This window comes from Zea mays, chromosome 8 (assembly GCF_902167145.1).
Source record: "Zea mays cultivar B73 chromosome 8, Zm-B73-REFERENCE-NAM-5.0, whole genome shotgun sequence".
NCBI lineage: Eukaryota > Viridiplantae > Streptophyta > Magnoliopsida > Poales > Poaceae > Zea > Zea mays.
Window position 1 is genome coordinate 179,522,016 of NC_050103.1, and position 13,705 is coordinate 179,535,720.

At 46.4% G+C, this 13,705-nt stretch overlaps 1 protein-coding gene across 2 annotated transcripts; it reads right to left on the reverse strand.

Moving 5' to 3' along the window:
- Nucleotides 1-11,106: 11,106 nt before the first annotated feature.
- LOC100280263 (uncharacterized) lies at nucleotides 11,107-13,705 on the reverse strand. 2 transcript variants are annotated; one of them, NM_001153191.1, is given in 8 exon segments: nucleotides 11,107-11,431; nucleotides 11,571-11,657; nucleotides 11,752-11,870; nucleotides 11,949-12,187; nucleotides 12,284-12,340; nucleotides 12,473-12,559; nucleotides 12,635-13,176; nucleotides 13,280-13,528. In NM_001153191.1, coding segments are annotated over 8 exon segments (1,473 nt in total). In that variant the 5' UTR covers nucleotides 13,502-13,528; the 3' UTR covers nucleotides 11,107-11,311.

Sequence of the window (13,705 nt, forward strand, 5' to 3'; positions counted from 1 at the left end):
GGTGCAACCCCCAACTCAAGACGATGAACAAGAGGCATGTGATCAAGGGGGAGCACAAGATGATCATGTGATGGAGGAAGAAGCGCAACCGGCACCTCCAACCCAAGTTCGAGCGGTGATTCAAAGGGATCATCCCGTCGACCAAATTCTGGGTGATATTAGCAAGGGAGTGACTACTCGGTCTCGATTAGTTAATTTTTGTGAACATTACTCTGTTGTCTCTTCTATTGAGCCTTTCAGGGCAGAAGAGGCCTTGCTAGATCCGGATTGGGTGTTGGCCATGCAGGAGGAACTTAACAACTTCAAGCGTAATGAAGTTTGGACGCTGGTGCCTCGTCCCAAGCAAAATGTTGTGGGAACCAAGTGGGTGTTTCGCAACAAACAAGACGAGCACAGAGTGGTGACAAGGAACAAGGCTCGACTTGTGGCAAAAGGTTATGCCCAAGTCGCAGGTTTGGACTTTGAGGAGACTTTTGCTCCTGTGGCTAGGCTAGAGTCCATTCGTATCTTGCTAGCATATGCCGCTCACCATTCTTTCAGGTTGTTCCAAATGGATGTGAAGAGCGCTTTCCTCAACGGGCCAATAAAGGAGGAGGTATACGTGGAGCAACCCCCTGGCTTCGAGGATGAACGGTACCCCGACCACGTGTGTAAGCTCTCTAAGGCGCTCTATGGACTTAAGCAAGCCCCAAGAGCATGGTATGAATGCCTTAGAGACTTTTTACTTGCTAATGCTTTCAAGGTTGGGAAAGCCGATCCAACTCTTTTCACTAAGACATGTGATGGTGATTTGTTTGTGTGCCAAATTTATGTCGATGACATAATATTTGGTTCTACTAACCAAAAGTCTTGTGAAGAGTTTAGCAGGGTAATGACGCAGAAATTCGAGATGTCGATGATGGGCGAGTTGAACTACTTCCTTGGGTTCCAAGTGAAGCAACTTAAGGACGGCACCTTCATCTCCCAAACGAAGTACACGCAAGATCTGCTAAAGCGGTTTGGGATGAAGGACGCCAAGCCCGCAAAGACTCCGATGGGAACTGACGGACACACCGACCTCAACAAAGGAGGTAAGTCCGTTGATCAAAAAGCATACCGGTCAATGATAGGGTCTTTACTTTATTTATGTGCTAGTAGACCGGATATTATGCTTAGTGTATGCATGTGTGCTAGATTTCAATCCGATCCTAAGGAGTGTCACTTAGTGGCGGTGAAGCGAATTCTTAGATATTTGGTTGCTACGCCTTGCTTCGGGCTCTGGTATCCAAAGGGGTCTACCTTTGACTTAGTTGGATACTCAGACTCCGACTATGCTGGATGTAAGGTCGATAGGAAGAGTACATCGGGGACGTGCCAATTCTTAGGAAGGTCCCTGGTGTCATGGAACTCTAAGAAACAAACCTCCGTTGCCCTATCCACCGCTGAGGCCGAGTATGTTGCCGCAGGACAGTGTTGCGCGCAACTACTTTGGATGAGGCAAACCCTCAGGGACTTTGGCTACAATCTGAGCAAAGTCCCACTCCTATGTGATAATGAGAGTGCTATCTGCATGGCGGAGAATCCTGTTGAGCACAGCCGCACAAAGCACATAGACATCCGGCATCACTTTCTGAGAGACCACCAGCAAAAGGGGGATATCGAAGTGTTTCATGTTAGCACCGAGAACCAGCTAGTCGATATCTTTACCAAGCCTCTAGATGAGAAGACCTTTTGCAGGCTGCGTAGTGAGCTAAATGTCTTAGATTCGTGGAACCTGGATTGAACTGTAGCATACATGTGTTTATGCCTTTGATCATGTTCCTTTCTGCATTTTGTTGCTTATTATGGTGCTCAAGTTGTACAAACACTCCCTGGACCTCACAAGTCCGTTGCAAAGTGATGCACATGTTTAGGGGGAGATGTGTTACAACTTGACCCTTTGAGACTAACCATGTGCTTGAGTTGATGATTTAGTCTCGAAGGAGGATTGAAAGGGAAAAGGTGGACTTGGACCATGAAAGACTTCCACTGCACTCCGATGAGAGGGTAACTTATTCCAAGTTCATCTTTAAACTCTTATTGCCTATTTGCTCTTAATTGAAGATTTTGGTGAGGCAATGGGGTTAAAGGGCCAAGATTGATCCCGTTTTGGTGCTTGATGCCAAAGGGGGAGAAAATAAAGGCCAAAGCAATAAATGGATCAGCTACCACTTGAGAAACTTTGAAAAAAACAGTAGAATAGAGCTTTTGGTTTGTCAAAACTCTTGCATTGTCTCTTTTGTCAAAAGTTGGCCTCTTGTGGGGAGAAGTGTTGTTGATTATGGGAAAAAGGGGGAGTTTTTGGAATCTTGAATCAATTTTCCTTGGAAAACCTCTCTTTATGTCTCTACAAGTGGATTTGACTTAGAGATAGGATTTTGAGTTTGATTTGCAAAAACAAACCAAGTGGTGGCAAAGGATGATCCATATATGCCAAATTGAATCAAAATTAATTTGAGTTTTTATTTGAAGTGATATTGCACTTGTTCTAGTTGCTTTATGTTGTGTTGGCATAAGTCACCAAAAAGGGGGAGATTGAAAGGGAAATGTGCCCTTGGGCCATTTCTAAGTATTTTGGTGATTGAGTGTCAACACAAGTGCTTAAATGTGAATCAATGCCCATGGATGAACAAAGTGCAAATCTAGAGCAAAGGTATGTTTCTAAGTCTTAGTACATTGGTTTTGTGTACTAATATACTTGTCTAAGTATCAGAAACAGGAAGAAGAAGAAAAGAGGAGAGTTGGTTGTGTACAGCCAAAAGGTTGTTTCGGTCTGGGGCACCGGACTGTCCGGTGGTGCACCGGACAGTGTCCGGTGGTGCACCGGACAGTGTCCGGTGCGCCAGGCTGCCTCGGGCGAACTGGCCGCTCTCGGGAGTTGACTGGCGACGTACGGCTAAAATTCACCGGACTGTCCGGTGTGCACCGGACTGTCCGGTGTGCACCGGACTGTCCGGTGAGCCAACGGTCGGCCGGGCCAACGGTCGGCCGCGCGATCTGCGCGGGACACGTGGCCAAGCCAACGGTCGGAAGGGGGCACCGGACTGTCCGGTGTGCACCGGACATGTCCGGTGCGCCAACGGCTCCCAGATCTCCAACGGTCGACTGCGCTGTTTAAGGAAGGAAATCGGGCACCGGACAGTGTCCGGTGTGCACCGGACTGTCCGGTGCGCCCGACGACAGAAGGCAAGGATGGCCTTCTGGATTTGTTCTCAACGGCTCCTAGCTGCCTTGGGGCTATAAAAGGGACCCCTAGGCGCATGGAGGAGAACACCAAGCATTCCTACAACATTCCTAAGCACCAAGACATCGATTCCGCGCATTTGATTCATTGTGATAGCATCTAGAGCTCTTGTTGAGTTGTGAACTCATTGAGTTGTGTTGCGAGCTCTTGTTGCGATTTGTGTGCGTGTTGTTGCTCTGATTTTGAGTCTTGTGTGCGTTGTTAGTCCCTTCCTTACTCCGTATTTCTTTGTGAATCTTAAGTGTAAGGGCGAGAGGCTCCAAGTTGTGGAGATTCCTCGCAAACGGGATATTGAAAGGCAAAGCAAAACACCGTGGTATTCAAGTTGGTCTTTGGACCACTTGAGAGGGGTTGATTGCAACCCTCGTCCATTGGGACGCCACAACGTGGAGTAGGCAAGCGTTGGTCTTGGCCGAACCACGGGATAAACCACTGTGTCATCTCTGTGTTTGATCTCTTGTGGTATTGTGTTTTGTTGTGACTCCTCTCTAGCCACTTGGCAATTATTGCGCTAACACTTAACAAGTTTTTGTGGCTATAAGTTTAAGTTTTCACAGGATCACCTATTCACCCCCCCCTCTAGGTGCTCTCACATACGGCCTTATTTAGTCTGAGCGAACCCGTCGCCGTGTGAGTGAAACCCTAACCCTAACGCTCTCTCACTCCCTCGTCCTCTCCTCTCCGTGCGGCGGCTCCCAGATCCGGCTCTCGGTCTCTGGCGGTGGCGTTCGTCTCCGTGCTCGGCAGCGGCGTTCCTCTCCCGCTCTCCGTGCTTGGCTGCCTCCGTTGCTCCTCCGATGCTCTTGGTCCCGTGCGCGTCCGGTGCTCTCGGTACGGTGCGCGGGCGCGCGGCTGCCTCGATCCGGTGCTCGGTGCTCCCACCTCCCTGCTCCGGTCCTCCATAGCTCCGGTGCTCGGTGCTCCCACCTCCCTGCTCCCTCCCACCGGCGCGGCGCACTCCGGTACTCCCTCCTCCATAGCTCCGGTGCTCGGTGCTCCCACCTCCCTCCTCCCTCCCACCGGTGCGGCGCACTCCGGTACTCCCTCCTCCATAGCTCCAGTGCTCGGTGCTCCCACCTCCCTGTTCCCTCCCACTGGCGCGGCGCATCCGGTGCTCACTCCTCGAGAGCTCCGGTGCTCCCAAGTCCAACCTCCCTGGTCCCTCCTACCGGCGCGGCGCATCCCGTGCTTCGACAGCTCCGGTGCTCCCACCTCCCTGCTACCTCCGACAACATCTGGTGCTCCCACCTCCCTGCTACCTTCGACAGCATCTGGTGCTCCCTTCTCCAGAGCTCAGGTACTATCAGTGAATACCTCAATGTATATTCAATGATCTAGATCTTCATTTAGTGAATATTTAGTGAATCTGTTTACTCAATATATGACTGCATATTAGAGTTGTGTTTGACTGCATATTTATTGAATCTGTTTACTCAATCTGTGACTGCATATGAGTTGTTTATATGGTCTGTTTGACCGCATATTTATTGAATCTGTTTGACTGCATATTTATTGAATCTATGACTGCATATGAGCTGTTTATATGGTCTCTTTATATGAACTCTTTACACTTTGACTGCGTATTAGGAATCTGTATATGAATATCTGTTTATATGGTCTCTTTATATGAACTCTTTACACTTTGACTGCATATTAGGAATCCGTATATGAATGATCTGTTTATAGTGTGTTTACACTTTGACTGCATATTAGGAATCTGTATATGAATATCTGTTTATATGGTCTCTTTATATGAACTCTTTACACTTTGACTGCATATTAGGAATCTGTATATGAATGATCTGTTTATAGTGTGTTTACACTTTGACTGCATATGATCTGTATTAATCTGCATATGATCTGTTTCCTTGTATTAATCTGCATATGATCTGCATATTAATCTGCATATGATCTGCATATTAATCTGCATATTAATCTGCATATGATCTCTTTCCTTGTATTAATCTGTTTATAACTTAATCTGCATATGATCTGAATAACCGGTGCAAATCTGTTTACATGATCTGTTCTGTCGCCAATCTGTTTACACTTTGACTGTTTATATGATCTGTTCTGTCGCCAATCTGTTTACACTTTGACTGTTTATATGATCTGTTTACACTCTGATCTGTTTATATGTCTGTGGTTTTCACATGTGTGCAAGGTCGTGAGGAACCGGTGCGTGCCACCTTGGCGACGGAACTGGTGCTCCGGCCTCTGATCTGTGATGGAGCAAGATGTTGGTGGTCAGAACAGTCATTCGCAGTTCATCAATAATGATCTGAGGATTGTGCCCGCTGATGAGGATGGGCCATCTCAGTCCATTAACAATGGTAGCAGTGCCGCACCTATTAACTTAGAGGAGGGTGCTGCTACCAACACTGGAGATGCAAATACTTCTGAAAATGTTGATGGTAAGAACCATAAAAGAATTTGCACATCTAAAGTGTGGCAGGATTTTGAACCAATATACAATACTGTAGACGGCAAGAGGATCAGGTATGGTGCTAAGTGTCACTGGTGCAGATGTACATTGACTGCTGTGTCTACTAGTGGTACTGGTCATTTGCTTAGGCATCAACGTGATTGCAAAGTTAAGCTTTCTAAGCAGGGCAAGCAGTCAGTCCTTAAGTTTAACCCTGATGGTTCTGTGCGTAACTGGGATTACTGTCCTGATCGTGCTAGAACTCAGATGTGTAGGTTGATTGCTAGGCTTGATCTTCCACTTAATTTTGCTGAGTCACCTGCTTTTGAGGAGTATATTAGACTATCTCATAATCCTGTCTTTAAGAAAGTATCTCATCAAACTATGAGAAGCTACTTTGCATGAAAGATTGGGAACTAGGAGAAGCTAGAGGCCAACACTGTACACAGGACGAAGACCTTGAACAAGCATTTGAAGGACTTTATCTTGATGACCCTTAGGGCCCTACACTTTGTAATCTCCTACTATTCTTCCTATTCCTACTTTATTATAGTGATCTGGACATCTGGTGATGTAAACTGTACTCTTAGACATGAACTTATTAAATCAGAGCTGGGCTGTACTCTTTTTTCCTTTCTAGGGTTTTCTCACGAGGAGTGAGTTTTTACCTAGAAAGGTTTTTAATGAGGCAGCCATTGCACAAACAGCTCTAATCCTTTATATTACTTATCTTTATATTTTTGTTTTGTGCATGTGTGCAAGTGTGATTGTGTGAATATGTATATAGTCTGTGATTTATGATTTTATGTCATTATGTGGATGGAAATGTAAACTGTGAAATGTGTTTGAATGTTTGAATGTGAACTGTGTTGGCGTGCTCGGGCTGGGCCGGGCTCCTTCGTGGGTCGGGCTTTCCGGGCCGGCCCGGCACGGATGGGCCTGTGTAGTGCCGTGCTCGGACAGAACAGTCAGCCCGTCGGGCGGCCCGGCCCGGCCCGGTTAATAGGACGGGCTCAAACGGGCCGGGCTCAAACGGGCTCGGGCTGGGCCGGGCCGTGCCGCCCGTTTGGACATCTATAGGCAGGACGCTGGAGCCGGGAGGAGGTGAAGCCTTTTAAATATTAAAATATTCTATAGAATGTTACCAGCTTCTGACATAATTCATTTCTTCTTATTATTAAAGCAGAAAGGATTTTCGCTCCCACGTGCGTCCACGTCAGCAAAAAATTCTTGGTCGTTCGATCGTTGATCATTGGTGGCATTTTCACCCGTGCGTCGTGTAGATGCTTCTAGGAGGCGTTTCTTCTCTCCTCTACCAGTTCATGCGTCTCTTTCATTCACATCTCGCACTCCCTCCTCCTCCCCCAAAACCCCACCCTCCCCCGCTCGCCTGCGTGCTCCGGCGACAGCTGCTTTTGGACACCAGTTCCCTCCACCGCTCCAAAGGTCCTGGTAAGCGCGCTCCCTCCACCGCCCTCCTCCACCCCACATCCGGTTCCCAATGTTAGGGTTCGTCGTGCTGGGGTTGGAGTAGACACGGCGCCGGCGCCAGCTCTTCCCCCTCCCTCCCTCATCCGATTTTTCTTGCTAGGCTTCCCCTTCCCACTCCGCATCATCATGCTGCCATTTAGGGTTCGCCGTCAGATTCATGTGCTTTCCTTTTTTTTCCCAAGTTCTTTGCTTCCACCAGATCCGGTGTCTTCCGTCAGCTGCCTTTGCTTGCGCTGCGCTGAAGAACAACAAGAGTCAATTAACCAATCAAAGGAGGTGAGAAGGAATCGATCCAATTTTTTCCACTCCCATCATCAGTGTAGTTCGGTTGCTGCTCCAAGCAAAAAGGGAGGGGGAAATAAAGGAAGAAAGAAACGTGAAAATGTGGACAGCACCTTGGACGGGAGAGCGACGCCTTGAGTAGCGTGAATTCGGAGGGGGATCTGGGTGAGGCCGGCGCCGACAGCGCCTGCAGCAACGGCACTCGGTAGTGCCTGGCGACCGCCAGCGCGGTGGGTGGCGTCACAGGGGCCAGGTCTGCTAGCTGCTGCAGCGGCCTGGTGCGGGAGTGGAGAACCGGCGTGGACGAGCTGGTTGCTGCTGCTGCTGCCGGTGGCCGTGCTCTTGACGGCGGAGAAGAAGTCGGCTGGGCTCGTCGCGTCGTGCTGCGGTTGGCGCTTCGTCGTCCCGCTGGACAGAGGGCCCTCTGCATCCCGTCCACATCCCAATACTCAAAGCGAGAGGCCAAGAGCCTTCTAGGCGCTGCAGTTTTCTTTCTACTTTTCATTTCTTTTTATTTAGCTGGGAACCTGCGTGTTCTAGGAGGCGGTTTTCCTGATGCATCTACCTTCCACTCGGCCTCCCTCCATCTCCTGCAGACTTTGTTTTTTTAGGATTTCATGATTTCTTTTTTGTTGTAAAATGTAAAACCTTGATGTATTTTCTTTGGCCTATGGATTCCGCTTCTATACGTCCCCGGTGTTCAATTTACAATGTGGAGGTCTTGTTTTTCCCTTTTTCCCTCTCTTCCCCTTGTTCTACGAGTCTAGTTGCATTTCATAATGAAATTGTATATATATGCATATGTGTGTACACGAGCCCCATACGTATATACACATGTACGTGCAGACTATCACAATTGTGCTAGCTAGGTATATCTCTCAGCATGTAGAGCATCAGCCTCACTGTTCTTGTCTACTGTAATTTTGTATTGTTTACTGTGGCTTAAAAATAGTATACTTATATTAATTGGTTTTTATTGCAAATCATCTACACAAGTGATATTTTCGTTAGTAATATGCTACAATATTTTGAAAATGTTGAAGCCTTCCTAGAAGTGCGTGTTTATGCAAGGAAGGCTTCATCACTTTTGGTCAATAGAGTTTTGTGTACATATAAATCTACTGTTGAAGTCTTTCTAGAACTATGTTTGTCTAAGCAAACTTTACATACCCCATATTGCTGGACACTGAAGTATACTATTTTAATGCTAAGTTTGTATTACTACTGCTATTGGTACCAAAAAATGTCATTGAAATTTCAGTTGTTCTTAGATACTTGCTATTTAAAATAAAATAAGCTTGTAAAAAAAAAAGATAACACGCGCGCAGGCGCGCGCTTAACGCACTAGTTCCAAGTAAGGCCCAAACAAAAATCGTCTCCAAAATAGATTTATGATATCTGATTTTAACAATTTTCAAGTGTCTCGAATTTACTTCGGGGGTGTTTGGTTACACCCCGCTAAAATTTAGCCACTGTCCCATCGAATGTTTGAACCTCCGTTCCAGGTATTAAATGTAGTCGGATTATAAAACTAATTTGTCAGCCGAAGATTAAAAGACGAGACGAATCTAGTCCAGTTGGTTGGGTCTATATTTCATACTCCTATTTAAAAGTCAAACGTTTGATGTGACCCGTGCTAAACTTTAGCAGGAGCAACCAAACACCCCCTTCGAATAAAGAGGGGTACTGTTTTTTTTCAAGGTATGTCACTTAACCACCTATTCTTCCGAAATCTCGCTTGTGATCTATTCCTAATTTCAAAGGTTTTGCTTAATCTAGGTTCATCTTCGTCAGTGCCGACAAAATAATATGAGTTCCACAGATTATGTAGTTCCTTTTTTTTGTCGTGTAAACTGTGAATTCCGATTCGAAGCCATCCACAGTTACTCGACTGATTCTTTCTTGGATCCATCCTCCAGTGACACCTGAAATAATGCCAGAAGCCTATTTGATATTTATTTATTAGAGTGGTATCAATTGTTTGTATAGCTTTGTTTCGAATATGAATTTAATTATTATAGAATAAAATATAAACTAGATAAAATAACTACTCTTAATAAAGTTTTGTCTCCGTAAAAGGCGATAGGCGAGACGAGAGCGGACATTCTATGCTTGTGTAGATATTTAATTTTATAACTATAAAATAGATAATTGTGCCAAAAAGTTTTATCTCCGTAAAATTTACTTCTTTTTATATAAAAAATATTAAGTACTAGCTTATTAAATACAAATAAAACTTTAACAAAAACTAGTCGATTAGTTATTAGCAACTAGTAATTGCAGTTACATACATGCACTAGCCCGTAGATGTGAGAGCCGAGCTTTTTTCGGACTAGTTTGATGATCAGAAATCAGGGAATCCATGAGAAGAAATTCCCTTGCAATTCAAAGAATAGAAGGGAATTTCTTCACATGAATTCCCTCATGATCCCTGGTCGCAAAATCAACTCTTACGATCCCCAACCCCACGATCTTCTAACTGTCCCAAATAGGTCATGCATCATATATACTTTTTTGTTCCACAATAAAGCAGACCTACTTCCACTTCTACCCCTACTTTGCACTTTTCCTACATCACAACACACTAGTTAGATATACTTGCATAACTACATTTCTATATACATTGCTTAAATTTAATAGTTATTCAAATATGGTCCAAATCTATGGAAGTCTAATATGTTAATACTATTATTAAGAAGCCACTTTAACAAGTACTATAATAACATGTTACTCTAACCAAAGAGGATCATTATTATATCTAGAATCTACTTGTACTCTATTAAGTTATAAAGATATCAGTTGTAACTAAATCATTAAGTTAATAGAGTAGTATTCTACATGTGGAAATAAAAAGTAATTTATTTGTTTTACTAAATTTACTGAATTTAGAAAAAGAAGTTTGTGAGGAAATTTCATCCCTCAAATCTGGATTGTACTATAATACTTTAAATCCATATCTCGTATTGCATAAAAATAACTTCTTATAATGCTGATCCATTCCAAACTTGATATCCAAATACGAATGATGAGAAAAAATATCATCGATCATGATTTGCACATAGCAAAATTTCCACAATCTTCAGATTTTTTATGCGCCGCGTGTGCTATTATAAACTGCTTGTGGTTGGATTCGAATTTGTATCCGCACCGTTCATATATTTTATGGTGTTAGTAGATGCATCTGCTAAATGGTATTGTGTGTACCTCTTATCAACGCGCCACCATGTTTTCGCTCAAATAATGTCTCAAGTTCAAAGCATATTATCTTGAACATCAAATTTAATCAATTCGAACGGCGCTTTCATTGACTATTGCATATTTGCATGATACTAGGAATTGTGGTTTAGCATTATGTGCCTTATATTAAATCATTAAGAAAGGGAACCGAACACATTGCGAGCATGGCCATGCAAGTGCTTAATGTATATTACCTCTGTACCAAATTAAAATTCGTTTTAATATTTTAATAGGTCCATACAATATTTAATATATGTGTTATATTTGTATAGATTTATTATCATTTATTTGAGTATAGATATAAAATTTAAAATGATTTTGAGACAGAAAGAGTATCTTTAAGGCTAGTTTGATACCTTATTATTTATGAGATTTTAATTTTCAAGAGAAATTAGTTCATTTTTCTCTTAGAAAAATAGAAATCCATTAGAAAATGAAAATTTCAAACTAGCCCTAAGAAGAGGCCATCGGTTTGACCCTGTCATGTCTCACTTTTTCCCATCTATTACAAGTACTCCCACTCCACACTTCACACATTAATCAAATGATTCTGGTGGCTGAAAATGGTCACAATGCTTTAGTAGTTTCCTATCAAACCGGTGTCACGATGTTTTTCACTTGGGCCCCTTTCTTGCGTCTGGCGCGGCAGTGCTTTCACTTGGCCCCGTTTCTTGAGTATGTGGCAGCTCGACATTTCCTCCCCACTCCCGTATCCTCTCTTCTGCTAGCATAGCCTGCACAGAATGTTCCAGAACATGGAAACAAGAGCAGAAAAAAAGAATATAAAAATAGTAGCATAAAAATCGTTTCAGAGTATAGGAACAAGAGCGCGCACACAAAAAAAACAAGAAGATGAGACACAGTGTACTGTACCTCTTTTTGCCACTTGGTTCTGCTGAGTATTACGAACAGAATCACAGTCTGTAATACCGTTCCGATCAACACTCCCACCCAAATCCCCTGCAGCCCATACAGGATCAGCAGATTGCCTTCGAGGAAGGAAGGCCATCAAATACGCAGCATTAGCATATCACATCTTACATGCTTGTCTTACCGTAGCATTGAGCTTCAGCTTGAAGCCAAACACGGCCGCGAGGGGCAGGCCAACGAGGTAGTAGCTGCCGACGTTGACGAACGCGACCAAGGACTGCCACCCGGCACCGATCGCCACGCCTGCGGCAAGCATATCAACGGCTCTGAGCATGGGCATGGACTTTCTCTGAAAGGCGTGGGATCACCAGGTTCTAGTACCTGACAGCACCGGCTGGACGCTGTTGAGGAATATGGTAGCGGCTAGGAGGTACCCTAGCTTGGCGGTCTCCCTGACGACCACGTCGTCGCCGGTGAAAAGCCGAGGCATCTGCTTCCTCGCCGCCAGAGCGACGGCCGTGAAGACCACCCCGACGGCGGCCGACGTGACGGTGGCGACGACCACGGAAAACCTGGCCGCCTTTGGGTGGTTGGCGCCGAGCTCGTTCGACACGCGAACACTGACGGGGGACGAAACGGAATGGAATGCCAACCATTCAGAGCTCAAAGATCCTTTTTTTAGAAATATATACAAGAAAGTTGCCGATGCACGTTACCTTACTGCAGCGTTGAAGCCAACAGCAACCATCAGTGTCCAAAGCTGGTAGTTCATGCTGTTTTACAGCAAAAAAAAAACAGACGAATTGTTACTGAAACAAATTGTTACTGAAAAAAAAACACATGCCTGCCGACGTGTTCTCAGTGAAATGCAGAGGCAGATGCTGTTAGAAACAAATGACACTGACCATATGGAAATCGCATCGACTTGAATCTCTGGGTTCTTCAGGCATCCCACCAGAATGAGCACTGCCGTATAATACCACATCTCTAGGCTGCAAGTGATGGATGTGCCATGTTATCATATATGTCAAGCTGGCACAAGAAGGAAACAGAAGACGGATACGAACCACAGCATGACGGCCGAGGCGACGGAGAGCCTGACGAAGCCGCCGAGGCTGTCGAACGCCTTGCGCGAGAACCCTGTCCATGCGTCGGGGAAGGAGCCGCCGACGAGGTAGACGAACTGCGCGACGTTGACGAGCCACCAGGAGACGTCGCCGACGACGGCGGCGCCGGCCAGGCCGCGCCCGAGCCTGGCCACGACGAGCCAGCTGAGCAGCGCGTGCACGGCGAGCGCGGCGCCCGAGATGGCCGTCATGGCCCACACCCTGCTCTGCGCCTGGTAGAACTTCTGGATGGGGAAGTTGACGGCGTACGCGAACAGCTGCGGCACGCACCAGCGCGCGTACCGCCCCGCCACCGCCGAGATGTCCGCGGACTGCCGGAGCATGCGGAGGAGAGGGGACGTGAAGACGTAGAGCGGGAGCAGGGCGAGGGAGGTGGCGAGGCAGATGATCCAGGAGCGTTGCATGTACACCCCCAGCATCTGGAGCTGCCCGGCGCCCACGGCCTGCCCGCACAGGGTCTCCAGCGCGCTCCCCATGCCAAGCTGAAGGCGATGGAGGAGGACACGTATCAGTCAGATAGGCGGCCTCGGCGGCACGCCCGTAAGGCTTCAGACGACGATGGCTGTTGATCCGTTATTATATTACCAGGAGGCCGAAGGCGAGGCCCTCGACGACGCCGTTGACGATGGAGACAGCAGCGAGCTCGACCTTGCCGATGTGGCCGACGAAGGCCGTGGTGACGAAGCCGAGCAGGAACTGGAAGATCCCGGTCAGGATCACCGGCCCCGCGACGCGCCACAGGTTCCTGCACTCGTCCGACCACTTCTTGTGCCTGCTGCTGGCCACCGTCCCCGCAGCCGGCGCCATCTGCTCGGACGCGTACGAGGAGGTGCGTGGTGGCGTGAGTCGATGCACAAGACGAGCTACCATAGCGCCACCTTTTGTAGGTACAGCGTACAGGCCAAGGTTGGAGTCCAAGTTCGCCGCTGAGTTGATCCAAGGGCTTTGCGGACAAGCAGAGAGCTAGAGCGAGAGCTGCTACCTTGCTGCGACGACAAAGTGACAAACTAG